The 27,702-nt window shown below is 54.6% G+C and overlaps 4 protein-coding genes across 16 annotated transcripts; 2 read left to right on the top strand and 2 right to left on the bottom strand.

Moving 5' to 3' along the window:
* Positions 1-647: 647 nt before the first annotated feature.
* FOXRED1 (FAD dependent oxidoreductase domain containing 1) lies at positions 648-5,263 on the bottom strand. The gene is made up of 10 exons (XM_059867201.1): positions 5,109-5,263; positions 3,984-4,228; positions 3,791-3,901; positions 3,596-3,714; positions 3,414-3,508; positions 3,128-3,229; positions 2,983-3,050; positions 2,753-2,901; positions 1,881-2,010; positions 648-1,805 (listed from the first exon to the last, which is right to left on the bottom strand). Exons 1-10 carry the CDS (start codon positions 5,260-5,262, stop codon positions 1,446-1,448), a joined length of 1,533 nt encoding a protein of 510 aa, XP_059723184.1. The 5' UTR covers position 5,263; the 3' UTR covers positions 648-1,445.
* A 115-nt stretch (positions 5,264-5,378) lies between these two features.
* SRPRA (SRP receptor subunit alpha) lies at positions 5,379-11,584 on the top strand. Its single transcript, XM_059867331.1, has 14 exons — positions 5,379-5,546; positions 6,181-6,264; positions 7,074-7,237; positions 7,334-7,494; positions 7,616-7,769; positions 8,217-8,367; positions 8,529-8,635; positions 8,826-8,944; positions 9,228-9,314; positions 9,405-9,577; positions 9,668-9,881; positions 9,959-10,122; positions 10,248-10,346; positions 10,566-11,584. The coding sequence occupies exons 1-14, from the start codon at positions 5,427-5,429 to the stop codon at positions 10,692-10,694; spliced, it is 1,926 nt and encodes a 641-aa protein (XP_059723314.1). The 5' UTR covers positions 5,379-5,426; the 3' UTR covers positions 10,695-11,584.
* Positions 11,585-11,684: 100 nt separating this feature from the next.
* On the bottom strand, positions 11,685-22,069 carry FAM118B (family with sequence similarity 118 member B). Of its 11 annotated transcripts, none has more exons than XM_059867336.1 (8): positions 22,001-22,069; positions 21,616-21,647; positions 17,805-17,882; positions 15,606-15,858; positions 14,581-14,808; positions 13,289-13,417; positions 12,731-13,016; positions 11,685-12,257 (listed from the first exon to the last, which is right to left on the bottom strand). In XM_059867336.1, the coding sequence occupies exons 3-8, from the start codon at positions 17,873-17,875 to the stop codon at positions 11,914-11,916; spliced, it is 1,311 nt and encodes a 436-aa protein (XP_059723319.1). In that variant the 5' UTR covers positions 17,876-17,882; positions 21,616-21,647; positions 22,001-22,069; the 3' UTR covers positions 11,685-11,913. The 11 variants fall into 11 exon arrangements, with proteins under 11 accessions (XP_059723319.1, XP_059723318.1, XP_059723322.1 ...); XM_059867335.1 differs by having other exon boundaries at positions 21,616-21,702; positions 22,001-22,052; XM_059867339.1 differs by lacking the exons at positions 21,616-21,647; positions 22,001-22,069 and adding an exon at positions 21,096-21,166 and having other exon boundaries at positions 11,685-12,134; positions 12,198-12,257.
* A 147-nt stretch (positions 22,070-22,216) lies between these two features.
* Positions 22,217-27,660, top strand: TIRAP (TIR domain containing adaptor protein). Of its 3 annotated transcripts, XM_059867372.1 has the most exons (7): positions 22,217-22,392; positions 25,087-25,162; positions 25,314-25,398; positions 25,864-25,964; positions 26,118-26,172; positions 26,445-27,053; positions 27,189-27,660. In XM_059867372.1, the coding sequence occupies exons 5-7, from the start codon at positions 26,166-26,168 to the stop codon at positions 27,230-27,232; spliced, it is 660 nt and encodes a 219-aa protein (XP_059723355.1). In that variant the 5' UTR covers positions 22,217-22,392; positions 25,087-25,162; positions 25,314-25,398; positions 25,864-25,964; positions 26,118-26,165; the 3' UTR covers positions 27,233-27,660. The 3 variants fall into 3 exon arrangements, with proteins under 3 accessions (XP_059723355.1, XP_059723354.1, XP_059723356.1); XM_059867371.1 differs by lacking the exon at positions 25,087-25,162; XM_059867373.1 differs by lacking the exons at positions 22,217-22,392; positions 25,087-25,162 and adding an exon at positions 22,912-22,935.
* Positions 27,661-27,702: the final 42 nt, after the last annotated feature.

Here is a 27,702-nt window from a genome sequence, read left to right as displayed (position 1 = left end):
CCATAGCCGGGGCACCGCCCACCATCCCCAGCACCGCCCACCGCCTCAACTGCGCATGCGCCAAAGTCTAGTGCAACCACCGCTGCCCCTAATGCAGCTGCGCGTACGTGCTCGTGCCGCTCGCCGCCAGAGGGCGCCACATGCACAGGGAAGGGAATTGGGAGCACCGGGGGCATACTGGGGGGATACCGGGGGGATACTGGGGATACCGGGGAGTACTGGGGCTAGGGCACTGCGGGGATACTGGAAACACTGGAGGATACCGGGGGGAATGGGCATACTGGGGCTGGGGCACTGCGGGGATACTGGGAAGTCTGGGGGGATACTGGGGATATCGGCGGAATGGGAGTACTGGGGCTAGGGGCACTGGGAACACTGCCGGTATATCGGGGCTGGGGGCACTGGGGAGATAATGGGAATACTGGATGGGGTAATGGGCCTACTGCAGCTGCGGACACTGGGGGAGATGATGAGGGGATACTGGGAATTATGGGAGCACTGGAGATGGGGACACTGCAGGACTGCAGTGGGGATACTGAGGACACCAGAGCTGGGGGAATATTGAGGGCACTGGATCATGATGGAAGTACTGGCGGTATCGATGCAGGCATCCCCCAGCCAGGGAATAACGTGCTCTGACTCCAAGATTCAGAAGGGAAAAGAAAAGCTTTATTAAGCTATATTACTTTACTTACTGTACTATACTCTATACTAAACCACCCTAAAGAAAACCCCGTGACCCTTTCCAGATAGTCACGGCACAGCTTTGACCCAATCGGTCAATCAGTCCAAACAACCATCACCCGTGTCCAATTAACAAATACCTTTTGGTAAACAATCTCCATAACACATTCCATGTGTGCCAAACAACAGGAGCACCAAATCGATATAATTGTTTTCCTTATTCACTCTCACTGCCTTCCCCAGGAAAAATCCTGGGAGAGAGAATTATGTCTCTCTCTGTTCTGAGAATGTGAACACCACACTGGGGGAAACAGAGGTTAGAGGGGACACTGGGGGAATAACAGGGACACTGGATCTGGAGGATAGGAACATAATGGGGGTACTGGGGCTGGAGGGGATTGGAGCACCGGATAATGGGATCACTGGGGGGATGGGACACTGTGAGGATATTGGGATTAGGGAGAACTGGGGAGACAATAGGTAACACTGTGGGATACTGGGGACTGCAGGTGGGAGAAAATAATGGGGATAGTGGGAGGGAATGGAGTGTAGTGGGTACACTGAAGTTGTGGAAGGTGTCAATGGGGACATTAGAACTGAGGATACTGGTAGCACTGGTGGAGGGAGCAGGGCAGGCGTGGACCCTGTTAATTATCTGACACACTCATCATCCATGCATCCATTTTATTCCTACAGGACACCCCTCTGGCCTGGGGAGGGGGTCCACAGCTGTGCCTCAGTTTCCCCCCTCCCCGCCCCCATCAAACCACGCCGTGCTCCTCCAGCGGCTCCCCATCCACCAGCCTGCCCCAGCCCAGCCTCTGCAGGTCCAGCGTCTCGTAGCGGCCCTTGACCACCAGCTCGGCCACGGCCCTGCCAGCAGCCGGTGCGTGCTGCAGCCCGTGGCCACTGAACCCCGCGGCTAAGAACAGGTTTTCCAGCCGGGGGTGCGGGCCCAGCACCCCGTTCTGGTCGAAGGTGTTGTAGTCGTAGTATCCTGCCCAAGACCCCCGGACCCGCAGGGATTCAAAGGCTGGGACCCGCTGAGCCAGCCGGGGCCAGATCTGCTCGTGGAAATAATCGTGATCCACTGAGAGATCGCTGGGATCCGGCTCTTCCTCCTGGAAAAGGATAAGCTGGAGGTGTCTGATAAGGAACAGGGGGGTGAATGATCTGAGGGGAGCCCGCAGGCTCACCTCGGTGGGGCTCATCCCGCCCAGGTAGTTCCCGGCAGCGCCGTCCGGACGGAAATAAGCACCGGAGGTGTCGATGAGGAAGGGGCAGGAGAGGCCAGGGCCATTGGGGCAGTGCCAGGTGAACACATACCTGGGGAACCCCCAAAGAGAGTGTAAGACGTGCTCCCCTTGCCCCCCAGTATGGTGCAGTGCGGCTGTGATGTGGAGATGTTTGTCCCCCCCCCCAAAAATACCATTGCGGGGTCATGTCACTTCTAGGCACACTGGAGGGGCTGTGGGCACTGGGGGGATAATTAAAGTACTGTGGGGGTAATGGGGGTAACAGGGCTGGGGGCACTGGCAAGGTAATGGGGGCACTGGGGGAATAATGGGGTTATCAGGAATACTAGGAGAATGCTGTGGATACTGAGCCCACTGAGGGGCAATAGGTGACACTGTAGGGGATAATGGGGACACTGGAATTGGGAGTATGAAGACATAATGGGGACACTGGGGCTGGGGGAACTTGAGGAATAATGGGAGCTCCAGGATGCAAGCCCCCACTTCCAAATAACAAACTGAGGAAGCTCACCATCCCCCCCAGAGGGTGGTGGGTGCTGGGATGTGTGTCCCATTCTGTGATCCCTCCGAAATAGCACCTAGGGGTTCATGTCACCCCTTCAAAGCCAGAGCGTGCCAGGATGACACCCCCCCTAAATAAAAGTGCTGAGGTGCTCTCCAACGACACAGTGCAAAAGTACCCCCCAGAACAGCACCAAGGGCATCACCCCCCTGAAAAAGGAGTTTCTGGGGTGTGCCCCCACTCTGAGCCCAGGAGCTGACCCCCAACAGAGGGGTGCTGCCAGGCTGTCCCTGCTGTGAGCCCCCAGTACCTCTTCCTGGGCTGGATGGGCAGTGGGGGCTGGCACAGCCCCCTGGGCAGCCCCTCTGCCTCCAGCAGCTTCCCGGCCCAGGCGCCCGCGGCGTTGACCACGATGGCACAGGCCACTGGCTGGTACTCCAGGCTGTCTGGCATGTGGACCTGGGGCACGGAGAGGGGGTCACAGCTGCAGGGGGCTCACGGGCACTCCCGGGGAGCGGGGGGTGGCACACACACACTTACGTGGACGTATTTGATGCGCGCAGACGGCGGTGCCGACGACATCATGTAGTTGGTCGAGGTGACAAAAGCTGGAGGGTTTTGGGGTCAGGTGGGGGCTCCTGGGGGTGGCAGGGGAGAAGCCTTGCTGTGCACCCCCATCCCTCACCTCGCACCTCCCCGGAGCAGCTCTGGACTCCCAGGGATGTCGCTTTGCGCCGTAAAGCGTTGAGGAGGGTCCAGGGGTCGAACCAGCCTTCATCCTCCAGACCTGGGCAGAGAAACATGGGGGAGAAACTACTGTGTGACCCCCCCCCCCCCCCCAATATATGCAGTGTGGGGGACTGGAGCTCCCCTTCCATAAATAAAGCAGGATGAAGGATACATCAGGAGGATGAGGATAAGGAAGGATGTTGATGGGGGGTCTCCATGCCCTCCCCCATCCTCTCACTTACCATAGGATGCCACAGCCACATCCTCTGTGTTCATCCAGGGGAATTTCTCCTTCAGCTGGGTGGGGGACAGCAAGGTCACCTGTGCTCCTTCATCCCTGGAGATGGCCAGCATGTGGAGGAGGGTCAGGATGAACCCCAGCCCCTGAAACCCTCCCTGGAAGGGTCCTATGTGTGTCCCCCACCTCTGCAACTGGACGGTGGCCTCCAGGGCAGCAGCGTTCTGGGGGGATGCGAGGAACAGGTATCCCCCAGGCCGGAACTGGATGTCAATGGGGGGCTCATTCGGTACCCCAAGGTACTCCTGTAAGGAGATAGGGGGACCACAGTGAGTGGGGCTGGATTCCCCAAATTACCCCAGCCCATCTAACCCCACGTACATTGATGTTGCGGAGGAAGCTGGCAGAGAAACGGGACATCTGAATATTTTCCCGGAGGGAAAACTGCTGCCGGATCCCCCCCGCCGACAGCACTGTGGAGGCTCTGGAATACTGAAGGAGAGGACCCCCCAAAATAGAAGGGGTTCAGGGGGGTCCCCAGGCCCACAGCCTGCCCTGGGAGGGGGTGTCTCACCATGGGGTCCCGCTCCACCACGAGCACCCTCATTCCGTGCCGCCGCCGCCGGCCCTCCAGCACCTTCAGCCAGTACGCCACGGACCAGCCCACCACGCCGCCCCCCACCACCACCACGTCGGCCTCGTCGGGGGGCCGGGGGTCGGGGTGGGTGCCCGGAGGAATCCAGCCGCGCCCGCCGCTCCCCGAGGCCGGCAGCTGATCCCTCAGGGTCTGTGCCATGCGCTCCAGGGTCTGCCCCAGCTCTGCCGGCGGAGCGGGGCTGCCGAGCCTGGGGGCACGGCTGGCAGCCCCCGGTACCTCTGCACCCCTCCAGCCCTCTCTGGGACATTCCCAGGATACCCCTCAGACTCCCCCCAGGTCCCCTGGGTCACTGGGAAAACGCCCCCGAACCCCCTGTGAACCACCAGAATTGCTTTCCAGTACTGTGGAATCGCACCAGTCCCTCCCACTGGGAGTCCAGAGTCCACTCTGGGAATCACCCAAGACCTCCACGCAGGTTCCTGCGACATGCCCCCATGGGACCCCCTCCAGTTTCCCCTGGGCCTTCTGGAACCCCCCAGTCCCTTCTGAGACCACCAGTCGCCCAATTCTCCCCAGCCCCTCCAATATCTCCTGCCATCCCCCGCAGCCCCCAGGGATCACCCCCAGGCCCCTCTGGCACGCTCCCATACACGCCCGTAACCACCCCAGCTCCCCCCATTCCCAGTTCCTCCCCATTCCCAGCTCCCCCCCATTCCCAGCTCCCCCCCATTCCCAGCTCCCCCCTCATTCCCAGCTCCCCCGTCATTCCCAGCTCCCCCGTCATTCCCAGCTCCCCCCTCATTCCCAGCTCCCCCCTCATTCCCAGTTCCTCCCCATTCCCAGCTCCCCCCATTCCCAGTTCCTCCCCATTCCCAGCTCCCCCTCATTCCCAGTTCCTCCCCATTCCCAGCAATCCCGACCCCGCCGTAATATCCTCATAAACCTCAGCAACCCCTCCATCCCCTGGGACACCCCAATTTACCTGACCCCCTCCCCATTCCCCGCCATCCGCACCCCGACCCCACCTCCGTTCTTCCCGTGTCCCTCCCCACGTGTCCCCCAAATCGCCGGTGCGGTGCCGGGGACCCCTCCGGATCTCACCGCGGAAGAAGTCGGAGCTGAGCGGGGCCGCGGTGCGGAGGTGGCGGCCCGGGTCCCATACCGGGTCCCATACCGGGGTCCCCCCCGGTTCCGGGGTGCCCCCCCTAAACCCCCCCGATCGCCGCGCGCGCAGAGCGCGCCCCCACCGCAGCATAGCCCCGCCCCCTCATATGGCCCCGCCCCTGGGCGGGGCCTTCACCTTGGCCCCGCCCCGCCCTCGCCCGCCGCCGTCCCGCCAATGGCGCGGGGGGGTGGGGCTTCCGGCGGAAGCGCGGGGCAGAGCGACGTGTGCGCCCCGCCGGGCCCGGCGCCGCCGCCATGCTCGACTTCTTCACCATCTTCAGCAAGGGCGGCCTCGTCCTCTGGTGCTTCCAGGGCGTGCGCGGGCCCGCCGCCACCGCGCCCGTCAACGCCCTCATCCGCTCCGTCCTCCTGCAGGTCGGCCGGGGCCGGCTGCCAGGGGATGAGGGTTGGGTAGGGGTCACGTACCTGGCGAAGGGGAAGAGGGAGCGCCCAGCTGCCGTGAGGGAGGGGGGCGGTGGGACCCGTCTGCCTGGAGGGAGAGGAGGTGAGGCCACAGACATGGCGAGGGAGGCGGGATGGCACCGTCTGCCTGGGAAAGGAGATCAGCTGAGCCAACGGAACTGGCGGGGGAATGGGATCAGCCCCATGTGGATGGGAAACATGAGTGGGGCCATGAACCTGGGACGGGGAGGAGAGGGGTGACACACAGGTGGGACCACCTGTTGGAGGGGACACACAGGCACGACCGACTCTGGGAGTGGGGACGGGTGTGGGGTCATCCATTTGGGGGGTTTGGATGGTACCATCACCTTGGGGAGACTTGGATGGGACCACCTGCCTGGGACGGGGCACAGGGGGCACGACCACGCCGGGGTGGGTGGGATGGATGGGACCACTTGCCCAGGGTGTGTGGGGTCATGTGTAAGGGGTGCTGGACCGCTTTGGGAAAGGGGGATGACTGGGATGATGGTGGGGAGAGGGGGATGACAGGGATAAGGGGATGGTGGGTGCTGCTGGCTCCCCCATTCTGACAGCTCCTCTCCTCCAGGAGAGAGGTGGCAACAACTCCTTCACCCATGAAGCTCTCACACTTAAGTACAAACTGGACAACCAGTTTGAGCTGGTGTTTGTGGTAAGTGACTCCCCCCCCATCCCCCCAGCACCCCTGCAGTGGCAGGATGTCCCTCCAGCCCCCCACATGGCCGCAAACCCGAAGGAAGGGGATTGCACCAGAAAAGAGGGGGAACAGTTCCCACTGTGCTGAGGTTTGAGCAAGCAGCTGTTTGCACTGCCTAGGGCTGGACCTCGGCTCCCAGACTGGTTTGGCTCCTCTGTCTCTGGGATTTTGGGGGGTGAGGGGCTGTGATGAGCAATTCAGGGGGATGTTGAGCAGTGGCCCCAGTGTAGCCAGGCTCCCCACAGAAGGGGGGGACATGGGTGTCTGTCAGCTGAATGCCACTGCAGTGGCAGCTTATTTTAATCATCTGCAACAGGATTAAAACTAATCAAACCTCAAAGAGAAGCTGCAGCCTTGTAAAACTTCACTTTGGCCAGAGCTATTGAAAAAAAGCCAGTGTGTCCTTCACTTTATGGAGCATTTAAAACTCTCTTTTTTTAGTCTCCTGGCACCTTATCTCCATTAATCCATACTGCCTTTCCTGTTGACCCACAAGATAAGCTAAAGGTTTTCTGCCCCTGCCCTACGTGTCCCTGTTGCCATGAGACAGCCTCATGTGTGTTAGAGTCACCTGTTGAAGTGAAGCTCTGGGCTGTTTTTCACCTTTTTGGGGGCATTTTAAAAGCTTGGGAAGGTGGAGCAGAAGGTGCAGGCTGAAGCTTGCCCAAGTTAAAGAACTCTGAATTAAACAGAGAGGTTTTTACGTGCTTGCTGCTGTTGAATGTGCTGGAAGTGCAGTGTCTGTTGGCCATGCTCCTTGGCAGGTGGGCTTCCAGAAGATCCTGACTCTAACCTACGTGGACAAGTTGATAGACGACGTCCATAAGGAGTTCAGGGACAAGTACCGCAACGAGTTCCAGCAGAAAGGAGCCCTGGGCCTCCTAAATGGCACCTTTGATTTTAAAGATGACTTTATGCGCCTCCTCCGGTACAGAGCTTGGGTTTTGTCTTAAATTTCTGTTTTGAGCAGAGATGGGAGTGGGGGAAGAGCTGAAATCCAGGCTAATGGGTCACCTCCCTGCAGGGATGCAGAGGAGAGCAGCAAAGTCCGAGCTCCCACGGTAATGAAGACGTTTGAGCAGTCTCTGAAATCCCAGAAGACTGTCAAGTGTATGATTGAAACCCGAGGGGAGAAACCAAAGGAGAAGGTCAAGAACAAGAAGAATAAAGGTTCCAAAAAGGATGGTGAGTTGATGGGGAAGATAGATGGGAGGGAAGTAAATATTCCTGAGCAATGTGTTGCAGCCTGTGCTTTCCCAATCCACTTGGAGCTGGACTGAGCTTGTGTTGGGGCTCTTCCTGTCAGGAACTGAAGCTGTGGCAGCACCCAGTAAAGCATCTGCGGGTGACAAGCAGCTCTCAGCAGCAGGGGACAAGGAGGAACTGACCAAGGATGAAATCCTGCAGAAGAACCGTGAGGAATTCTTCAGGAGACACATGAAAGCTGGGGAGAAGTCCAGGTGGGTGATGACGGCATGGTCAGTCTGCCTATGCTTTGAACTAGGCCATGGTTGAATCTCTTCTCCTTTTGGTGACCCCTGGAGGCCAGACCTCACTTTCCTGGACCTTATTTCCCTGATTTCCCTCCTTGCTGAAAAATTGAGGGAAGACACATGGGTGTCCTGTAGGGGTAATAGAACCTGATTTTCTTTGCTGGGAGATGCAGAAACCCTGAGAGAGATCCAGACCTGTCTTTAGTGAGTAATGCACAGTAGTGCATTGATACCTGGCTTGGGAAGTGGTGCCATACAGGGTTAAAGTTCAGATAAATAAACTCTGGAGATCGGATTAGTCAATTTCTGCCTTTTTGGGTAATCCAGGCTTTTAGTTTTCACATCTCCTAAGGAGGTGATGGCTGCTGCTTCCTTGCACTGAACACAATGTGTTTTTGGTCTTTGTTCCACCAGATCTCCGAAGCCTGATGCACAGAAGGAGAAGGGGAAGAAGCCCCGGGTGTGGGATCTGGGGAACTCTAATGCCAAAGTACTTGATTACAGTAATTCTGCTACCAACGGCAGCGCGGAGGCTTGTCCTGTGGAGGAGTTTGACCCTGACGTGGTAAGGAAAAGTCAGGCTCCATTTGCTGTTGTGCATCCTCTGGGATCAGCTGGGCATTATGAGCCCAGGTCAGTCTCTGTGCCTGGATGAGAAGGGATCATGAAGAAACATGAAATAAGGATTGTGGCGCTCAGCCCATAAAGCGTTTCTTCCCCTTGCAGGCCCTGGGGGATAAAAATCGGGAGCCTGGCCGCCTCTATGACCTGGAATATGAGAGTGATGATGAAGCTGAAGAGGAGAAAGTTGTCCAGAACCCTTCAAAACCCAGGTAGAGGCTCCCACAGCCTTTGCTTGTCACATGGTTCTTGATTTCTCTCCTCTAACTCCTGTTCCAGTCTAACCAGTAATGCAGGAAGCACAAACTGGTGTGTTTGTCCTCTCAGGGCAAGCCCTTCTGCATCTGACCTTTGCAGATGATCATTTTCAAACCTCAATGTAACTCCTTTGTTTCTCCACAGTGTGAAGAAGGGTGGCTTGGGGGGCATGTTTGGCATGCTGAAGGGCCTGGTGGGTTCCAAGAGCTTGACCAGAGAGGACATGGACCCCGTGCTGGAGAAGATGAAGGATCACTTGATTGGTACATCTGGATCCGTGGTGTGAGGGATTAGTGGCAGTTCCCTGTGCTCTGTTGGGTGGGCCCTAGTGTGGGTAGTGCCCGTGGTTTGGGATACTCTTCCCCACAGGTACTGTGGTGGGTTCCTGTCTCACCCCTGAGAAGCCCTTGAGAGTGCAGCAAAAGGGGGGCAGCAGTCAGATCTGGTGGAAATCCTGCACACTGACTCCATTCTTCCCTTGACACTGATGTGGGATGTACATAACCTTCTCAGCAGCACTGACTCCCTGCTCTGTCTTTCTCAAAGCTAAAAATGTGGCAGCTGAGATTGCAGTGCAGCTCTGTGAATCAGTGGCCAAGAAACTGGAAGGGAAGGTGATGGGAACGTTCACCAGTAAGTGTCTGTGTGGCATCCAGTGTGTGGTTTAGAGCTCGGGAGTATTCCCCGTGGGTGACATGTCCTCTTTGCATCCCCTTTTCCCAGCGGTAACCTCGACGGTGAAGCAGGCGCTGCAGGAGGCCCTGGTGCAGATCCTGCAGCCCCAGCGCCGTGTGGACGTCCTCCGCGATGTCATGGATGCCCAGCGCCATCGCCGGCCCTACGTCATAACCTTTTGTGGTGTCAACGGTGTTGGGAAGTCCACCAACCTGGCCAAGGTGGGACAGGACCCTGAATCACAGGAGTGGGGTGATGGGGTCAGGCTGTGTAGCTACTAACAGGCTTTTCTGGTCTGTTGCCTCCTGCAGATCTCGTTCTGGCTCATAGAGAACGGCTTCAGCGTCCTCATAGCCGCCTGTGACACGTTCCGCGCGGGAGCGGTGGAGCAGCTGCGCACCCACACGCGCCGCCTCAACGCGCTGCACCCTCCGGAGAGCCACGGCGGGCGCACCATGGTGCAGCTCTACGAGAAGGGATACGGCAAGGATGCTGCGGGCATTGCCATGGAGGCCATCTCCTACGGTATGTGCAGAGCTGGGGGCGGGGGGATGCTGTCCTGGGGCAGCACCGTCCTTCACACTGCCTCCCTGCCGCCCCAGCTCGGAACCAGGGCTTTGATGTGGTGCTGGTGGACACGGCGGGACGCATGCAGGACAACGCACCCCTGATGACTGCGCTGGCCAAACTCATCGCTGTCAACGCTCCCGACCTGGTCCTGTTTGTTGGGGAAGCACTGGTGGGAAACGAGGCTGTGGATCAGCTGGTGAGTGTGGAGGCTTTGTTCTTGAGAGACAAAGAGGGAAAAGAACCCGTTTCTGTAGGTTTTACCAGAGAATTGGATGGTGGCACCACCACAAACGCATTTCTCGGATCTTTCTTCTCCCTCAGGTCAAATTCAACAAGGCCCTGGCTGATCACTCCATGGCCCAGACACCGCGGCTCATCGATGGGATCGTCCTCACCAAGTTCGATACCATCGATGATAAGGTAAGGAGGCTGCTGAGTTGACTCTGCACAGAGCTTCCTGGCAATGACTGGAGGGGAGAGATGGGAATTGTCAAACACAGGGCACTCCTGCACTTTCTCCTTGTATTCAAGCCATTGAACCCAAATTTAGAAGTCTGGTTTCCTCTCATGGGGGATGAATGAATGAGCAGCTCCCTGATGGGGAGCAGTGGATTTCACGGTGCTGCTTGTCCCCGGCAGGTGGGTGCTGCCATCTCCATGACCTACATCACGAGCAAGCCCATCGTTTTCGTTGGTACCGGACAAACCTACTGTGATCTGCGAAGCCTTAATGCCAAGGCCGTGGTCGCAGCGCTCATGAAGGCCTAAACACCAAATCGCTGTGTGCAGATGTCCCAGAAGAACCTGCTTTACCCTGTCACCAACTAGTCTTTCCCGTGTAGTGCAGAACAGAATGGAGGAATTGGCAGCATGAGGAGTACCTTTTTTGGATAAACTCCCTTTTATCCAGAAAAAGCCCTTCCTTGGGTTCCTCCATTCTGTGACCAGTGACACAGGCTCCCTTGCGGGGAGGCTGAATCCAGAGCTTTGTATTGTTCGTGCTGCACGGGGGAGTGGGCGATGCCAGGATCTGCTGTGCTTTTTGGTGGGTTTGAAGGCTTTTTATTGAGCTGCTTTTGATTTTTAGACCAGCTTAGGGAGGAGGCAGGAGGGACTTGGGCTTAGGGGCAGCGTTAGATCTGGCTGTTAATGTTGCTGCTCATGGCAGCTCCACTGAAGTTGATAAACCAAAAAAAGGTGACAGCCTGTACTGGGCTGGAGGGGACATGCTAAATTGCCTTAAAGTCCCCCATATCTGTCCTCACCCGGACTCTGAAGCAGGGTCCCCAGACACCACATATTTGGGCAGGAGCTGGAGAGCTGCAGCAGCCAAGTCCAGAGGAGGAAGGCAGCGTGCCCTCCCTGGCTCCTGCCTGCTGGTCTTGGCGTTAGTTGCTAGTAAAAAGGAAAAAAAAACCAAACCACATTAATACTGGAAGAGAATGGTGGCTGCTTGCTGCTTTCCTGCACCCTTTCTCCCCGCTCCGAGTGCCTCTTGATCCCGGTCGGAAGTGCTACACTGAGTAATACAAACCTCTGACGATGTCTTGTAGCTCTGTATTGCAGATGTGCTATAGTGCAATAAATTGAATGCTGTCTGCTAAGAGACATAATTTATATAAAATAAACTTCATAATTTGTTCTCTGTGTATAAATAACTTGCCTCCAGCCAGGACCTGTTTCCTACTGGGTTTGGGGGAGATGAACTCCCACCAGTGTGAGGTGTGAAAGGGCCTTTAAATGATACAGCAGCCAAAGTTCAGTGAGCAGGCCTTTAATACAACTTCAACATACAAAATACTGTACAGTAAAAAGAACGGACTAGAAAACTAGAGCTTCCAGTAAAAAAAAAAAGCTCAAGTTTCATTTTTAAGTTGAAATACAGAATATAAAAGCACTAGGTATGAAGTTAGAGGAGGCTGCAGCTCCCTCGGGGATACCGCGCTCCGCAGGCACACACAGCCCCAGTAAAACCACAATTACTGTGTTAGACCAGGTGTTCATCCGTGGTGGCTCTGTCCTGGCCTCGTCCCTGCTGGAAGGGTCCTGGCTCGGTGCTGGACAGCAGTGGGACACTGGTGGGCTCCGGCCTCCCTGAGGACTGCTGGCCCGGCCTGGGCCTGTCCCAGGAGCCCCTGCCACAGCTCAGGGCCTGGGCAGGGCTCAGGCTCAGGGGCTGCCTCCTGCGTGGAAGCAAAGGCTGAAAACCTGCCTGGGACTCCAGGGAGCAGCACAGGGTGAAGCCCCTTGGCTCCAGAGAGCCTGCCTTACCTTTTACCTCAGTGTGGGCAGCGGCAGAGCCGTTCAGCTGCTGCCCCTCCTTGGGCACACCTGGGGCAGAGCAGAGACCAGTCTCAGGTGGAGAGCCAGCTGCCCATGTGGTGGTTTCACACAGGCTTTCCTGGCTGGGTTAACCCTCAGAATGCCTGCCAGCAAGGCTCTGGCCAGTGAACCCACTTCCCCCCATTTTTATGATTTATTAGTGATACCTCTTTTATGAAAGCACTGGCTCAGGCTGAGCAGCACAAGGGTCAGTGAGACTAAATACCCCTTCACTAAAAAGGGAACAGCTGCACATGAAAAACAAAGTTTGCAGGCGTGGGAGGCAGGACAGCTGTCTAAACTGTTAAAATATACAGTGTTTTCAGAAAAGTAACCTGCAGATCCAGCTGCACTTAGAGACACGTTTGCTTTTTTTAAAAAAAGAGCTTCAGGAATCTCTATATGGCATGGACAACAGGGGCTACTACCCCTGTCTACTCTGCATGGTGCCAGCCAAGGGTCCCCAGCCCCTGACCCCATACCTGTGCGGCCCCGCATGGCAATCTCGCTTGTCAGCCGCTCAAAGTACTCGGGCAAGTCAGCGTAGTCATCTCCGTAGGAAATCACTTTGATCCCTTTGTCCAGCATGTTCTCACGGAGCTTCTTGAACTCATCCACATCCCCCCTCCGCACCAGCATGAAGTGCTCCAGGTCTGACTTGTGCTTGACAGCCTCTAAAAACAGGGCCTGAAACGTGGTGTCATCAACTGTCCAACCACAGCCCAAGAAGAGGAAGGACTTATTTTCATACAGCTTCTGAATCTCTCGCTTTAAGAAAGGGAAAGATGAGCTTGGTCAAGGTGAGCTTCATCCTCACAAGAGACAGCACCTGCCCTATCCCTGGGGAGGCTCTGCACCAATGCCATCCTTCAGCAAGTGTGGAAGGTGTTCCAGCACCTCAGTAGGCCAGGGAATTCACCCCTCCTATTTCCCTTATCTAATGAATTCTCCCCCACCCTCTGTGAAGCTCAGTCTAAACTCAGCTGAGCTGTGCCCGGTGGGAGCTGCAGCTGCCCAGGGCAGGCCCCAGCGTGGCTCACCATGACCTCGGTGTTGCGCAGCACGTTCTGGTAGCCGGCCGGGTGCAGGACGATGCCGCTGGGGTTGGTGTAGACGCCGTGGATGTGCAGGACACTGAGTTTCCTCTTCTCTTGTGCCCACTCCAGCACCTGCACAACACAAACCCGCAGCAACGTCCATGAGTGCATCACGCTGGCTACCACAGCACTGCTAAATGCCACATTTTGGGGAAGCATTCCAAAGAGGCTGCTTCTTCCTCATCTTCTCTCCTCCATCAGTCTCTACACCATGGCCTGCAGCCACAGCCTGGGGTGCTCATTTGGGTCAACACTTCAGCTGACTGGTGAATGCGATGAGAAGACTGAATTGAAATGCCAGATTGACCAGAAAAAGGGGGAAAAACTACAAATCCTATGTCAGCATGTTTCTCAAGCCTACCAAGTTTTATTTTGTGGCCCCTGCTGGCTTTGAGGGAGGCACCAGCTGAGCTGACCTCCATTTCAGACAGCTGCTTCCGAGGCTCTCGGTTTACTCCTGCAGACCTCAGCTCATTTAAGCTTGCAATAATTAGAATGCTTACTTGTAACACTATAAGTACTTCCAGCCATGTAGATTAAGAGGTCATGCAGGAAACGTGAAGCACAGAAATGAGAATGAAAAGAGAGCAAGGACTGCACAGGACACAGGTATTGAGGGTGTTTAACATGCAAACAGAAGGATGAGATGCTCCCCACCAGTAAAACCCATGATGGAGAGATGAAGTGGGCAGGTGCAAAGTTCAGAGTCTCACAGCCTGACTGGGGCAGGAAGAGGGATTTTTGCATAAAGGGAGTAGGTCTGGGAGTGTATCAGGAGGAGCCATTCCAGCCTTTGTAGGAGGAGGACATGGGGCAAGAGGGGAGCCTTGAAGACTGCAGCCCTGAATGCCCATCACAAAAAGCACTTTGCAGCACCCTATAAAAATACAAATTTCAGCTTTGCATCTCGTGTGGAGTCTCTCATATGGGTTAGAAACATCAACCCGAGCCTTATGTGGAAGCAAGGCCAAGCCAGAAGTTTCAAGGACAGAGATCAAAGGAATAGCAGGCTTAAGGACTCCTCCTGAGCACTGGATGGCAGCCAGCAAACCAGTGTTCCAGAAAGGAGTGTTCCTCCTCATTCCTCTGCTTGCTGCCCTGGACAGTCAGAGCCTCTGCCTGGAGCTTGTCTGCCACCAGTTAAACCACTACAATCAGAACAATGCTCTCAGGTAGCTTGAGAGCACATTCTGCACCACCACAGACCCTACAAAAAAAAAATAATCATCCTTTACCTTCTTTTCATCAGTCAGGTCAAGAGACTCAAGGTGCTTCCCCTGGTGTGCTGCATACAGCTCCAGCAGGTTATCAAAGTTTGTGGTTAACACAAGGGCCCCGTTCTCCATCAAGTGAAGCACAGACTGAAGCAGCTGTTTCCCAGAATCTTCCATTTTGGATTCCAGGTCATCAAACACCTCGTATAAACAGTCCTTGAAAAAGGTTGAGCGAACATTGCTTGTGCGCTGAGAAGGGGAGAAGACTGAGATCAGAGCCCAGCCCTGTAACACCTCACACCTAATGGCCCCATGAAAAGCTACCCATGTTTCCCCAACACTCTGCAAAGCTCTGAGTCCTTGTAGGGCAAACACAGAGCCTTGGCTGCACCAGGGTGAGTGCTCTCCTTCAGCATGGTCATAGGATCACAGAATCCCAGACTGGTTTGGGTTAGGAAAGACCTTAAAGCCCACTCTGCCATCTCGTCCCACACTGTGCCATAGGCAGGGACACCTTCCACTATCCCAGGTTGCTCCAAACCCCTCCAGCCTGGCCTGGAACACTCCCAGGGATGGGGCAGCTACAGTTTATCTGGGCAATCTCACCACCTTCACAAGGAAGAATTTCTTCCCAATATCCCATCTAGCCCTGCCCTCTGGCTGTGTGAAGCCATTCCCCCTTGCCCTGTCACTCCAGGCCATTGTCCACAGTCTCTCTCCATCTTTCTTGTCAGCTCCCTTTAGGTATTGGAAGGCCACAATTAGGTCACCACTGAAGCCTTCTTCTCCAGGTTTAACAATCCCACTTCTCTCAGCCTTTCCTCATAGGAAGGTGCTCCATCCCTTTAATCATCTTGGTCCAGGTGAAATACCCAAAACCCACGTCCACAGCAGGGTTATGTCTCAGGCACCTGGCACAGTAAGTGCACCTGTGGTTCCTTGTACATAGAAGAATTGTTGGGATGGGGGCACTATTGCTGGAGAACCAAATCTGGCTATTTCCAAAAGCCAAATCCTATGCTCAGGGCAGGTACAAGCACACTGACCGGAGACAGCTTCTGAATAAGGTCGTGGGCAACATGGACCAGGTTCTTGTCTTCGTGAAGACACTTCTGGAACCGTTTGCTCTCCTCATCTTCCAGGAGATCAAAGTCAATAGCAGCGTCCAGGAGGGCCTGAATCAGCCCCTTCCAGGACTTCAGCGCTGGGACCTGGGGAGCAACTGCAGCACTAATTCCTGTCCCAATCACCAAGACAAGTTCCCGAGGCTTCTTGGTTTTGAGACTCGGCAACAGCTTCCTGCAAAAGGAGAAAGAAGCACAGCTGGTATCACCATGAGTGGAAGGGTGTCTGGGGTGGTGGCACATGCAGACTGAGAGAGAGGCAGGTACCCTGTGCCTAAATTTTGAATCAAATATTCATTGGGGCTCTCTGATAAACAGAGCATGAGAGTAGCAGCTTGGTATCCTTAAAGGACAGCAGACAGCTGCATGGATCAGCAGCACAAATGCTCCCAAAACAAGGTCCGTAATTACATTTTTGGAATCAAATCTGTAACCAGGATGGTTACTGGGGAAGTCAGTGATGCCCTGGGGTGCTTTTGCAGCAAAGCTAATCCACTAAAAGTCTGGAATAAGGGAAGTCTATTAATAAAGTTATATGAAGGGCTGGAGGGCATGGGAGAGGGGTGGTGAGCACGAGAGAATGAGACACACACACGCTCTGTGTCCCGAGATAAAAGGTGTGTCAGATCTCATTCAGGTCGGAAATGCGACCTGGCTTAAACAAGGCGCAGAACAGGGGCCTTGGGACAACAGCTCCACTTATCCCAGCACAGACAAAAGCAAGGGAAGGCTTCTTCCAGCTCTGCCCTTGAGGGGCCCAGCCCCAGTTTGCTGAGAAACCCCCTCAGCTGTACCAGCAATCCCTTCCCTGTGATGCCTGCAATGTCAGCAAGATGCTCAAGGCCAATTTTTTAGAATATCCCAGATGATACAGAGTCACATGAAAGGGCTGCAGGGCTGTATTCTCCTTATTCCTCCTCCCCTCCTCCCTGTCTTCCTGGCTTTACACCTGCACAGAGTTTTTAAATGTGACTTTTATAATTTATTAAGCAGATGTGTTGCTCCTTGCCTTGCCTTGCCTGGTGTCCAGCTGCTTTCTGCAGCAGGGACCTGCTGCAGCTTCCCAGGATTGAAGCAGCAGCCTGGGAAAGCAACTTGTATGGAAGAAATGGGCTTTATCAGCAAACACGTGATATTTAGTGAGAAGGGGAGAGGAAACCAACACCACACAGATGGAGCTGAGCCTTCCTTCAGCCCCTGCCTATGAAAACAGACTTGTTAACCCTTTCCTCGAGGAGGGCTTCCCTGTTACTGCTGATAAACAGGGTTTAATTTGAGGACTGCAAGCCTTTTGTGAGGAATAAATTAGCATTCAGGCTAATGAGCTAGTATAAAAACACTACTGGAAATACAGGCACTGAAATTCAAATAATAAATACCCAAGTCTTAATGTCCTGCATGCCTGCCCTGCTGATAAATGCACTTGTTCCTACCTTGATATCCTAAGCAAAGAATCATCTCCCAGCACCTTTTCTGCACATTCCAGGGTCACCAATCAACCTCGAGACCACACAGAACTATCCTGCAGCCCTCCAGAATTTGCAAATAAATCAAGTTGGTGGCAGACAACCCCCCAGATGAATTAGCTGATTGTTCACAAGAACTTTTGAGCCTGCAGCCGCCAGTCTCAGTCTCTGATAGACAGAATTATCCACCAGTCAGATTCCACTCACAGAACTGTAAGACCACCTACTTCTAAGCACAGGGAGCCTCAGAGTAAATTATTTAGCCTTTACATGCAGCTCAACCATGCTAATTTGAGTAACTCCCTGTCCTCCTGGAAACCACCATCCAACTCAAGCGAAGAAGCACAACCACCGTGTCCAACCTGACACTGTGAGTGGACAGGACCGTGGAGACAGGACAGCAAAATACAGCTTTGAGAGTGACCCCATCCCCTGGCTGAGGGTTAAAACCCCCAAAATGTGCATTCTGGGTGTGAAGGTGTTTGTTCCACAAACAGCAGGAAAGCCCATGGCACAGCCAGAAGCCAGCACACAGTTCCTGGATCAGGAAATGAAACAGCCGCGGTCACCAGGGATCACAATCCTTAAAGAACAATGTGAGGCAAAGGAAAAGGCTCTTGTTAGAACAAATTCACTGGAGCATAATTAAATTTACCTGGGTTTTTTTGCAGGTGGCATTCCATCTTCCAATACTGTTTCCTTGCCCAGGTTCACCGTAGAAGCCATCCAGTTTCTGTAGTACACAAATCACCACAAGCGAAGTCACTGCACATGGACACCACCACCTGAACAACGAGGTTTTACAGAACCAGCCTTGCACAGGTGGATAAATCTCAGGTTTGTTATCGTTCCAAGATCACCTCTGGGCTGAGAATTGCACGTTTTTGTCTCTGAACTTTGTCCCACAGTCTCATCCTCTTCCTTAACCTCTTTTACCCATAAAATCCTTGGCTGTTTTTCCCAGGTGTGATTACCTCAGCAAAACACACTTTGCCAGACCCTTCGTTTCACCTCAGCCACTCATTTTCCCCGAGAGCCTGGATCTTGGAGCAGCACTCCCCCCTTCCTGACAAGGCCCGTCAGCAAACTTGCTGCTTGGGAAACAGTGGGAGGGAAGAGAAGACAAAGAGATTTTTGTTGGCTCCAAAAAGCCACGGAGAGCATTTCATTCCCTGGTGATGAGAGAAGGGTTTCCCAGCCCTCCATGAGCCTGCAAGCACTGGGAAATGACCTTAAAGCCCACAGAAAGGAAGTGCAGTTTGAGAACTCTTTCAACAGCCCGTCACATAAAACACAAAAGCTCTGCCAGCACGCAGTACTCTCCCACTCTGCTTCTCCCAAATAAGTCTATGAAAAGGGAATGAAAATTAACAGAACTGTTCACCCTCCTCTGCTTTTTCTTTGTCAATTGTAATGAAGAGTCCATCAAAAACTCTGTTAGACAAGGGCTTTTGGCCAGAGGAAATGCTGAGGAAGAGCTGCTGACCCAAAATCACTGAGTTTTTGCAGGTTTTGCCATCTCAGGGAGATGTGAGGGTTTGCTCTAGAGATGACACGCTGTGATTGCTCCCTGGCAGTCCAGCAGGTGACAATGGCAGGTCTCTCCAGGTAGGACCTGCAAGTGTTGGCATGGATCATGTGAGAAATCAGCCAGTATTCCAGGAAAGCACCACCTTTCATTGCTGGATGATGAGAACAGGGCAAAGTGACACTGTCAGTGTCAGAGCCTTTACCCTCTGACCCCTTTGGAAAACTTTATACAATGGCATTATGGAATGGTTTGGGCTGGACAGGACCTTAGAGCTCGTGTCATTCCACCCCCCTGATATGGGCAGGGACACTTTCCACACCCCACCTTGCTCAAAAATAAATCATTGTACCAACAGTAGAACACCTCAAAGAGCTGGCTTTCACTACCTACCTCCTGAAACATTACTGAACACAAGCTGCTCATCACTCCAAATAATCACCTTTTTATCTTACTGGGCCTTACTGTAGGGCCCAGATTTTGGATAAAAGTGTCAAAGGCCTTTAGCAAGTGAGGAATCTCCTGGTTTTCCCCCTTCTGTGTATGCCAGGCAGGGCTCCTCCATCACACCCTCTTGTGAACATTGTATTTTTCCAACCCACACTCAGCCCAGGAGCTCAGTGCTGTTCTGACAATGAATCTCTGCAGCCTCATTGCCCCTGAATACCTGCAACCTGTCAGGTGAACTATTCTGGGGGGGTTACATCTCCAAAGACCAAAGTAGTGACTCTCAGGAAGACAGGAGGACCTGCTGGACACAGATCTGTCAGGTTCACCATTAAATCCCTGCTGAATGAATGCAGCCAAGCATGCTCAGGATAAAGGGGGGAACATCCCTCTTTTTCCTTCCCAGGAGGGTCCCATCTCTCCTTTTGGATTAGCTGATTTTTCTGGGAGGACAGGCTGCTTCCACACAGCCAGACAGATTTTATTTAGTGGTGCAAAGATGCTTTAGATAAGGTAGGCAGTAACAATAGATAACTGGAGTGTTTCAGAGGGAAGTTTGAGCTCCTGCTGGTGCCAGGGCTGCCCTCAGCCCCTGTGCAGAAGCAGAGCTACAGCTGAAGGTAAATCCTTCCTTGCTTTCTAAATTGGATATAATTTAAGCTTATAATTATCTTTGCATTGTGAATCATCAGCTGAGCCTCGAATATCAAGGTTGTTTGTAAACTCCCACTTAGAGCTCCCCTGTTTGCTTCCACCTGCCTCAGCACTGCTCCCATCTCACACACCCTGCACATTCCCATGCTATTAACAGCAGGAATGGAGCCATCAAATCAATTTTAAGTGCCTCTAAACGACATTTCAAAAGCAATTTTAAACTTAGGAAAAAACACCTTTTGGAATTATAATCACCTTGTAAGGTTTTCTGATATAATGACCTTCAACCTTCAAGTCTATTATTTAGTGCAGAGAGCCATAAAGGAACAAAAACCCCATTATAAATACAGCCTAGTTCCAGAAAAGTTATTACAGGTCTTAAAAAGAATTCATGGGGATTCAGCCAAGAAATAGAAACCTCCAGTTTTTAGTCCTGGGGAGAAACTCTGCTTGCTAGAGGGATGGATTGTTCTGGCACAATTGAGGTAGCCAAAATTAAATGGAATTACCTCAGAGCATGACGCTGCCATGGGAAAAAAACCACACCAGGTACTGCAGGTTCCCCCTGGGAACACAGGTGACATGGAGGAGAGGGAGCCACAGGCACTTTGAAGATAACAAGTGTCTCTCCAGCCTTCCTCAGACATTGGGAACTTTCCAGCTATTTAGACTAGAGGGAGCTGAAGACTGTAAACACAACACTCCATGGATTCCTGGATCAGCTGACACATTCCCCTGTCCCAGCCTTGTCCCCATCACTTTTATCAGGGATGCTAAGAGACTCCCTGTGTGGGTTTGCTGCATTCTCTTTCTCCTTCCACACCACAGAAATCCCTTAATTTACCCTAAAGCCTTCCAGATTTCAGCTTTAAACTGTGCCCAAGTCACCAAAACTGGAGAAGACCACAGCAACTCCCTGTGTGACACAGACACATCCAGCTGCAGAAATGTTGGAAATGTGAAGGTGTATCCCAGGTAAAAGCAAACACCTGAACACCACGTGTGTCAAACGAAGGCCAAGGTTCACACAGGGTGTGTATTTACAAAAACCTCTCTGCAGCTCTGCAAAACACAACCACACCACACAGTCAACACCAGAGCCCAACCTGCAGAACCAAAACGGGAAATTAATGAAACATCTTCTCCCCCACTTCATGGAGAAGTTGCTGCTGACACCATCTCCATGCTCAGCACCCAACACACAACTAAAACTACACCTGGGTGTTTAAAAATGAAGCCAAGTGATCCAGCACCACGCCGGAAGATGGGCTCTTCCAGAAGAGCCCCCCCCAATTCCCAAAAGAAACAAGTACAAACCTACTGCTCATCCATTATTTGGAACTTCTTTGAGTGCTGAGAACTGCCAGCAGCAAAGATGTCATTCCCAGCTTCTCTTTCAATTCAGCAGCTTTAAGGTGTTGGGATAAGATAGTGTAAAAGCCACTTTGTTTCAGCTGAAAGTTGAGCTGTCCCTGGCCAATTCCCAAGCTCACCCCTCCACCCCTGCACTGGAGCTGGATCAAAACCATCCTAGAAAAACACAGGCTCCAGGGACAATGGGACCGAGGACAAGCCCTGCTCCTGTCCAAGCCACAAAAACACAGGATTCAGCCTCCTTGGACGTGAGTCAAAACACACCAGAGGTTTTTATTCAACGCTGTGATTCTCCACGTGCTTCCCAATGGCTCCATGAGCAAGGAGAGGCAGTGACACAGCAAAGCCTGGCGGAGCTCTGTATCCCACAGACTCCCACGGACGCGCGTTGGCTTTCCAGAACTGACTCTGGCAAGGGAAGCGGGGAGGGGGGTCACACCTTAGGGTTTGCTCGAGCCCTTACCTGTGCTCGCCGTTGTGCCCTCCTCGCTAAAGCTGCGGGAAAAGCAACAACACGGGGATTCAGCAGGCGGGGAGGACGGCGAGGCTCCTTTCCCACGGGGACACATCAATAAAAACGAGCTTTTATAGAGGGCGACGGCGCGGCCGGGGCCGAGTCTCGGCCGGGCCGCCCGCCGCTGCCAGAGGCTTCCCGGCCCCCCGGCGCACCCCCGGCCCCGCGGGTCCCCTGTGCTCCCCTCAGGCCGCTCCGTCCCCTCAGGCCGGCGGCCATGGGACCCCCCCCGCTATGGCGGCCGCCGTCGCTATGGCAACAGCTCCCCCCCCGCTGTCTCCATGGCAACCGCGCCCTGCCCGCCCCCCGCCGCTGCCGCGCGCCCCGAACGCACCTGGCGCCGCGCGCGCGGCCCCATTGAGGAGAAGCCGCCGCGCCGCGCGCAGCCGCCCCGCCCCGCGCCCGGCCCCGCCCCGCCCCGTGGGAAGAGCTGGCCCCGCCCCTTCCAGCCCCGCCCTGTCGCTGGCTGACAGCGGAAGAGGCGGGGCCAGGCGTGGGAACGCGGCGATGCTCTCGCGGCGCTTTGCGAGGCTATAAAAACGGGGGGCGCATGCGCGACGTAGTGCTTGGCCGGGAGGCGGCGCCGAGCGGGTCTGTCTGGCCGGGCCGGGGCCGCGCCGGGCCTGGCGGTGTCCCTGTGCCCCCCCTACCCCTCAGGGGCTTCTCCTCCGCCAGCTGCCGTCGCCTGGGTTCCTGTATGTGCGAGCGCGTCTCCAGCCCTATGAGGTACACGCGGTGCCTGGGCCTGGACGGCCGCTATGATGCCTTCAAGCATATGTGTGGCGGAATTTGGGTGTACTTAGAACTTTCCAGGAGAAAAACTCTTCTGTTTTCTGGGTAGCTGCGCACTGTTTTGTACTGGCACAGTAAATGAAACATTCATAGTGGTTTTAGGGACAAAATTAGCCTTATTTTCCCATCAAAACCACTTTTATTTCACTCTTCCTTGCAGCACCTGGTCTTTACCGTTTCTCAATTCCACAGGCAGTCCTGTAAGCCACAGGCTCCGGAACTCCTGCTGCAGGGATTTCAGCGTGGTGCTGCTGCTGCTGGGTCAAGGCACGCTGTGATTAGAGTTGTGCCTGCTTAATTACTCCTTTAATAATGATTCTGTTATTGCTGGGGTAGGGTGGAGGTTGATCCGGATGGTGCTGCCTCGTGGGGTTTGGGGTTTATGGGCTTCCCTCACTCAGGTTCCCTCTCTCGGGTTTCCAGGTCGGGTGACTCACACAGGCAGGTGACTTGCTCTTCTCTGGGTCCTGTCCTCGGGTGAGAGTTCATTTTTGGGGTGGTGGCAGCAGTGCTGGGGCAGGGACTGATGCAAAATGGGTCTCAGTGGGATGAGTGGTGCTGGGCCCATGACTGGTGGTAGCCTGTGGGGCTCAGTACCACTCGGCCTTGGGCTTTTCCCTTTGGGATTTGGCCACCAAGGGGCCAGCTGGTGTCCCCTGCTTGGTGGAGAGAAAGGCAGCCGAGGTAGTGGCATTGGGTGGGGAGGAGCCCAGTGTCTCTCAGGGAATTCATTGCATTTTTGGGCACAGGCTGCCCAGGTTCCTCTGGCTCTCAGCACCGTGTTTGAGGGTGGGCTGGGGATAGGGTGGGCTGGGGGCCCTGCAGGAGGATCCTGCCTGCTCCTGCATCCCCAATGTGCCTCCTAGGGCTCACAGATGGCCTGGCTTGGGAAATCCTTGGGGATGGGGAGGTGTTTATGGCAAAGGGTCAAAGCCATCAGGGAGCCTCCCCATTTCACATGGTTTTGTGTTTTGTGCTACTGTGCCCTGGTCTGTTGTTTTGCTGAAGGTGGGTGAGTAGACATGGAAACACCCGTGGAAGCCACAGCCAGGTGATGGCACGGAGGAACATTGTGTCCAACAGGAGCTCTTCAAAGACCTGTGGGACACAGTGGTGATGTGGGTATGGGGTCCCCAAAAGCCTGACAGGTGCTGGTTGGGTTTTGGGGATCTCCTGACCTTCAGCCCTCCTTCCCAGGAGACTCCAAGGTCCCTGGAGGCGAGGAAGCAAACAGCAGTATGCTGAGCAAGGAGGTGGATTAAGTCCTGGGGCACAGCTGGCTCATGGTGGCATTGATGAAAGGGAGTCTTGACTAGCCCTGGCATGGGGTGTTGAGGTTAAATGGGGTGGGCAGATATTTTTGGGGGTCAGAGGATGCAGAACTTTTCCTTGAGGGGAGTACTTCCCTTCAGGTATGGAGGTGTGGGGGTTGTTGTCCCAGTCAACTTGCAAGCAGATGGGGGACACTGGGGTTGTGTTTTGGGGGCAGGTGCACCAGTCCTGAAATTGGGGTGATGGGCAGTGGGCACAGACTGCCCTCTCCATGAACACACTGAGTTAGGTGAGCAAGGCCATCTGCCAAGGCCAGGCCTTCAAAGGCCAGTGCTTGGAGCAACTTGGACTACTGGAAGGGACTTGGAACAAGATGATCTTTAAGGTCCCTTCCAACCCAAACTATTTTGGGGTTCTACAATTCTCCCTGCTGGGGTAGAGATGAAGACCCACCTCGGTGAGTTCTGGTCCAGCTCCTGCAGGTTGGGGACCCCACAGTCGGAGCTGTGGTACTGTGTACAGTGGGGTGTGATGGCCACCACTCTGCTTTAGGGTTAACAGTGAGGGAGATGCTGACCCAGCTTTGTGCTCTGGTCCACCCTGGGGTCACTCTGGAGATGCTCCCATGTGAGTGCCAGGGCCAGCTTCTCTGGGGATCTGAGGTCAGGGGGCTTTGCTGTTATCCAGGGTGAGGACTCAGATGGGAGAGGGAGGGACACATTTAGCAATGGGGCTGGACCCCCAGGCCCCCTCCTCCTGGTGTCCCATGGGGTGTGGGCAGTGTCCACATCAGAGGGTTCAGTGTCCACATCAGAGGTCCAGGCATTGTCCCCTAGGCAGGGAAGAGATGGGGAAATCTGTGCCAGATACAGCCTGTCAGGGAGTAGGATGGACATGCAGGCCTTGGAAACCCCCCAAACTCCCATCTTGGGAGATGGAACCAGGACTCACCTGGAGCTCATTTCTCACAGGGCATTGAGGAGGAACCACCTAGCATTGGAGGGGTTGAGGATGATGAGGAGATGAAGGCAGTGTCAGTTGTTGGCCATCATCAGCAGCACCAGGGGAACAAGACCTCGGGAAGGACAAATACAGGGGGGAATTTGGGGTGAAAAAATGACTTGTTAGGTATATTTAACTCGTAAAATAAGGGTGAGTGGCAAACATGGACCTGTCTGTATTTAGTCAGGAAACCAGGGAGGAAAACAGATCTGGGTGCTGGTGAGGGCTGGGCCCTCTGACACCCAGGCAGTGACGGCATGTGGCGGATGTGGGAGGGAGGCCCTTGGCAGGGCTTGGCTTCCCCTCCCTGCAGTCCCGGCCCATTTACCCTGCCTGTGCTTTCACATTCCTCAGCAGAGGCTGGAGCTGCTGGCAGCTGGGGGCACCTGGGTGTTCGGGGAGCTCCTCCACTCTGTCCCTGGGGAGGCAGGTGGGTGCCCCTGCCCTCATTTCCACCTTAGGGTGGCTTCACTGGGAACCACTCCTGGATGTGGCAGCTGCAAGGATGGATCAGCCTTGCCATTCACTGCAGACCCCATCAGACTGCAGAGTGAACATCCTACCTGTCCTTTCCCACCCAGGTAATCCCAGAAGATCTTTCTTTGCCAGACTCAGGGGCTGATGCATTCCCCTTCCCTGCTCTGGTGCCGGACTCCTGCATTCCAGGTAGGCATCCCTCTAGCTTCCCCACTGCTCACTGTCCATGCTCATTGTTCCTCACACTTGAGCTTTTGGCTGTCACTGAGTGGTGACTCTTGGGCATTGTGGTTTACGTGGGTGTGCTGGGGTTTTGTGGGCATTTCCTGCAGTCCTGTGCCATTTTTGGAGTAGGGGAAAGGCTTCAGCATGATGTGGGGTGTTTAATTTTGGAAGGGATGATGCCAGCAGTGGAAAACAGCAGCTGTTTGCCACATTGCTGTTCCTGGGTGTCTGCAGGGAGTGTCTGGGCTCCCTAAACCATGCTGGGAGCACAGTGATGAGGGTGGTGTGAGCTGGCAGGAAACAGACAGGAATGCCAGGGCAGGCAGCACTGAGGATGCACAGCTCTGTGCACACCACACTGCCTTTGGTTTGCCAGTGCCCAGTCCATCCCTGGTGATCCCAGCTGATTTCCCCTTCTCCTCTCCACAGGATCCTTTTCCTACTGATGGGAATGAGGGTTTCTCCTCCCCATTCTCTCTTGGCCTTGCTTGCTGCAGGTGTGCATCTCCAGTGGGGAGAGCCAGTAACAGGTAAATGTTCCTTCCCAACACATTTTGGGGAGGCAGATGTGCTGGGGGTGGTTTTGGGGCTGTAAGAGCACCCCAGAGGTGTAGATCCCTGGAACACACCTGCCATGAAGCAGTTCTTGCTCTCAGTTTTTTATTCCTCTTTTCTGCTCTCAGGAGAGGTGTCCTGCTGGCAATCAGTGGCTGAGCAGTGTGCTGCCCACTATGGCTGGTGAGTCTGGGAACAAACCTTGCTCTGTCCCTTCCCTTGCAGCATCCCTTCCCCAACAAAACACCAGGGTGCCCATGGGCTGCTCCTCACAATGCCACAGCATTCAGGTGTTGGTGGCAGCTCAGTTTCAGGGATCAGGATGGTTTTGGGGTCAAGGTGAGATCCTACCCACCCCTTTCCATCTGGGGGCATCCTGTAGATTGAATGATGCTGTGCTTGGGTAGTCCAGGGGGTGCTGAGCCCCCAAAACTCACTGTGACCTCACTCTGCAGGTTGGTTTAGGAGGCTCCTGCACAAACCCAAGCCCAGCTCAGTGGAAAGCCTCAAGTCTAGCCATTCTGGTTCATCCTCGCCTTCCTCCTCCTCCTCATCTTCTGCCAAGAGCTCCAGCTCTTCTCCTGGCACAAGCCTGGCCACCAGCTCCATCTCCCTGTCGCCTGTGTCAGCAGTGGACATCAGCGCCTCGGACAGTCCCCGGTGGGACAAGAGCTACGACGTCTGCATCTGCCACAGCGAGGGGGACGTGGAGCTGGTGTCGGAGCTGGTCTCCTACCTGGAGGGCCAACCCGAGAGCTTCCGTTGCTTCCTGCAGCTGCGGGATGCGGTGGCAGGGAGCGCGGTGGTGACGGAGCTGTGTGATGCCGTGCAGAACAGCCACTGCTGGGTCATGCTCATAACCCCCGGCTTCCTGCAGGACCCCTGGTGCAGGTACCAGATGCACCAGGCCTTGGCTGAGGCTCCCATGGCCAACGGACGCACCATCCCAGTGCTGAAGGACGTGGATCACAAGGACTATCCCAGGGAGCTGCGGAACATCTACTACATCTACATGGCGCTGAAGGAGAAGAGCTTCAGGCAGATCAGAGACACTGTCATGTGCTGTGAGTATCCTGTGGGATGCTGGTGAAACCTCATTGGGGTGAGGGCCATGGGAAGGGACCAGATTTCATACATTTATTTAAAGTTGATTTTTAAAGTAATCGTTTGCTAATGGAGCTCATGTGCTATCCCTGCAGACCTCCGGGAACTGTGCCGGCGCTCCACAAAAAGCATGGAGTAGTGCTGGGAGCAGGCAAATGCATCCCCATGGGCATCATGGAGCTGTTGCCGTTGGATCTGTGTGTTGGCATGTCCCATTGGACCTTGAGGTCAAACCTGAGCTGTTCAGAGCAGACCTGGGACAAAAGATAGGGAGTTCTCCACATCCATGAGGAACAGCAGAGTGGAGCCCGCCACGTCCCAGTGGGCAAAATCTCCTCAGCGGGGACAGAGACATTCATCACACAAACACTAAGCTGTGGTACTGGGTGGTTCTCGGGGTCATGAGAGCTCTTCACAGCGCTGGCATTCTCTGTCCTGAGGACTCCGGAACCCCTACTAAGCTGACAAGGTGCCTGCTGGGCGCCTGTGGGCAGGACAAGATATGAGACAGGCAGTGACGCTGCACGGAATCGACGCAACTACGAAAATGCAGAAGTTTTAAATTTTGGTGGTTTTCGTGTTTTTGTCTCAATCCCTGGTTCGGGTGTT

The sequence above is a fragment of the Haemorhous mexicanus genome, chromosome 24 (genome assembly GCF_027477595.1).
Source record: "Haemorhous mexicanus isolate bHaeMex1 chromosome 24, bHaeMex1.pri, whole genome shotgun sequence".
Taxonomy (NCBI): Eukaryota; Metazoa; Chordata; class Aves; order Passeriformes; family Fringillidae; genus Haemorhous; species Haemorhous mexicanus.
This window is presented reverse-complemented; position numbering and strand designations above follow the sequence as displayed.

What these genes read in the sequence shown, in the direction of transcription:
- FOXRED1 (XM_059867201.1), bottom strand. Translation starts at nt 5,262, where the DNA reads ATGCTGCGGTGGGGGCGCGCTCTGCGCGCGCGGCGATCGGGGGGGTTT. An exon ending in TGGTGGAGCGGGACCCCATG is followed by an intron (nt 3,902 to 3,983) that starts GTGAGACACCCC and finishes CCTCTCCTTCAG; the next exon opens with TATTCCAGAGCCTCCACAGT. An exon ending in GCTTCCTCCGCAACATCAAT is followed by an intron (nt 3,715 to 3,790) that starts GTACGTGGGGTT and finishes ATCTCCTTACAG; the next exon opens with GAGTACCTTGGGGTACCGAA.
- SRPRA (XM_059867331.1), top strand. Translation starts at nt 5,427, where the DNA reads ATGCTCGACTTCTTCACCATCTTCAGCAAGGGCGGCCTCGTCCTCTGG. An exon ending in GATGAAGGATCACTTGATTG is followed by an intron (nt 8,945 to 9,227) that starts GTACATCTGGAT and finishes TCTTTCTCAAAG; the next exon opens with CTAAAAATGTGGCAGCTGAG. An exon ending in GGTGATGGGAACGTTCACCA is followed by an intron (nt 9,315 to 9,404) that starts GTAAGTGTCTGT and finishes CCCTTTTCCCAG; the next exon opens with CGGTAACCTCGACGGTGAAG.
- FAM118B (XM_059867333.1), bottom strand. An exon ending in ACCTGACTGATGAAAAGAAG is followed by an intron (nt 13,418 to 14,580) that starts GTAAAGGATGAT and finishes TGTGTTGTGCAG; the next exon opens with GTGCTGGAGTGGGCACAAGA. An exon ending in TGCCATGCGGGGCCGCACAG is followed by an intron (nt 12,258 to 12,730) that starts GTATGGGGTCAG and finishes GCTCTGCCCCAG; the next exon opens with GTGTGCCCAAGGAGGGGCAG.
- TIRAP (XM_059867371.1), top strand. An exon ending in CAGAGACACTGTCATGTGCT is followed by an intron (nt 27,054 to 27,188) that starts GTGAGTATCCTG and finishes CTATCCCTGCAG; the next exon opens with ACCTCCGGGAACTGTGCCGG.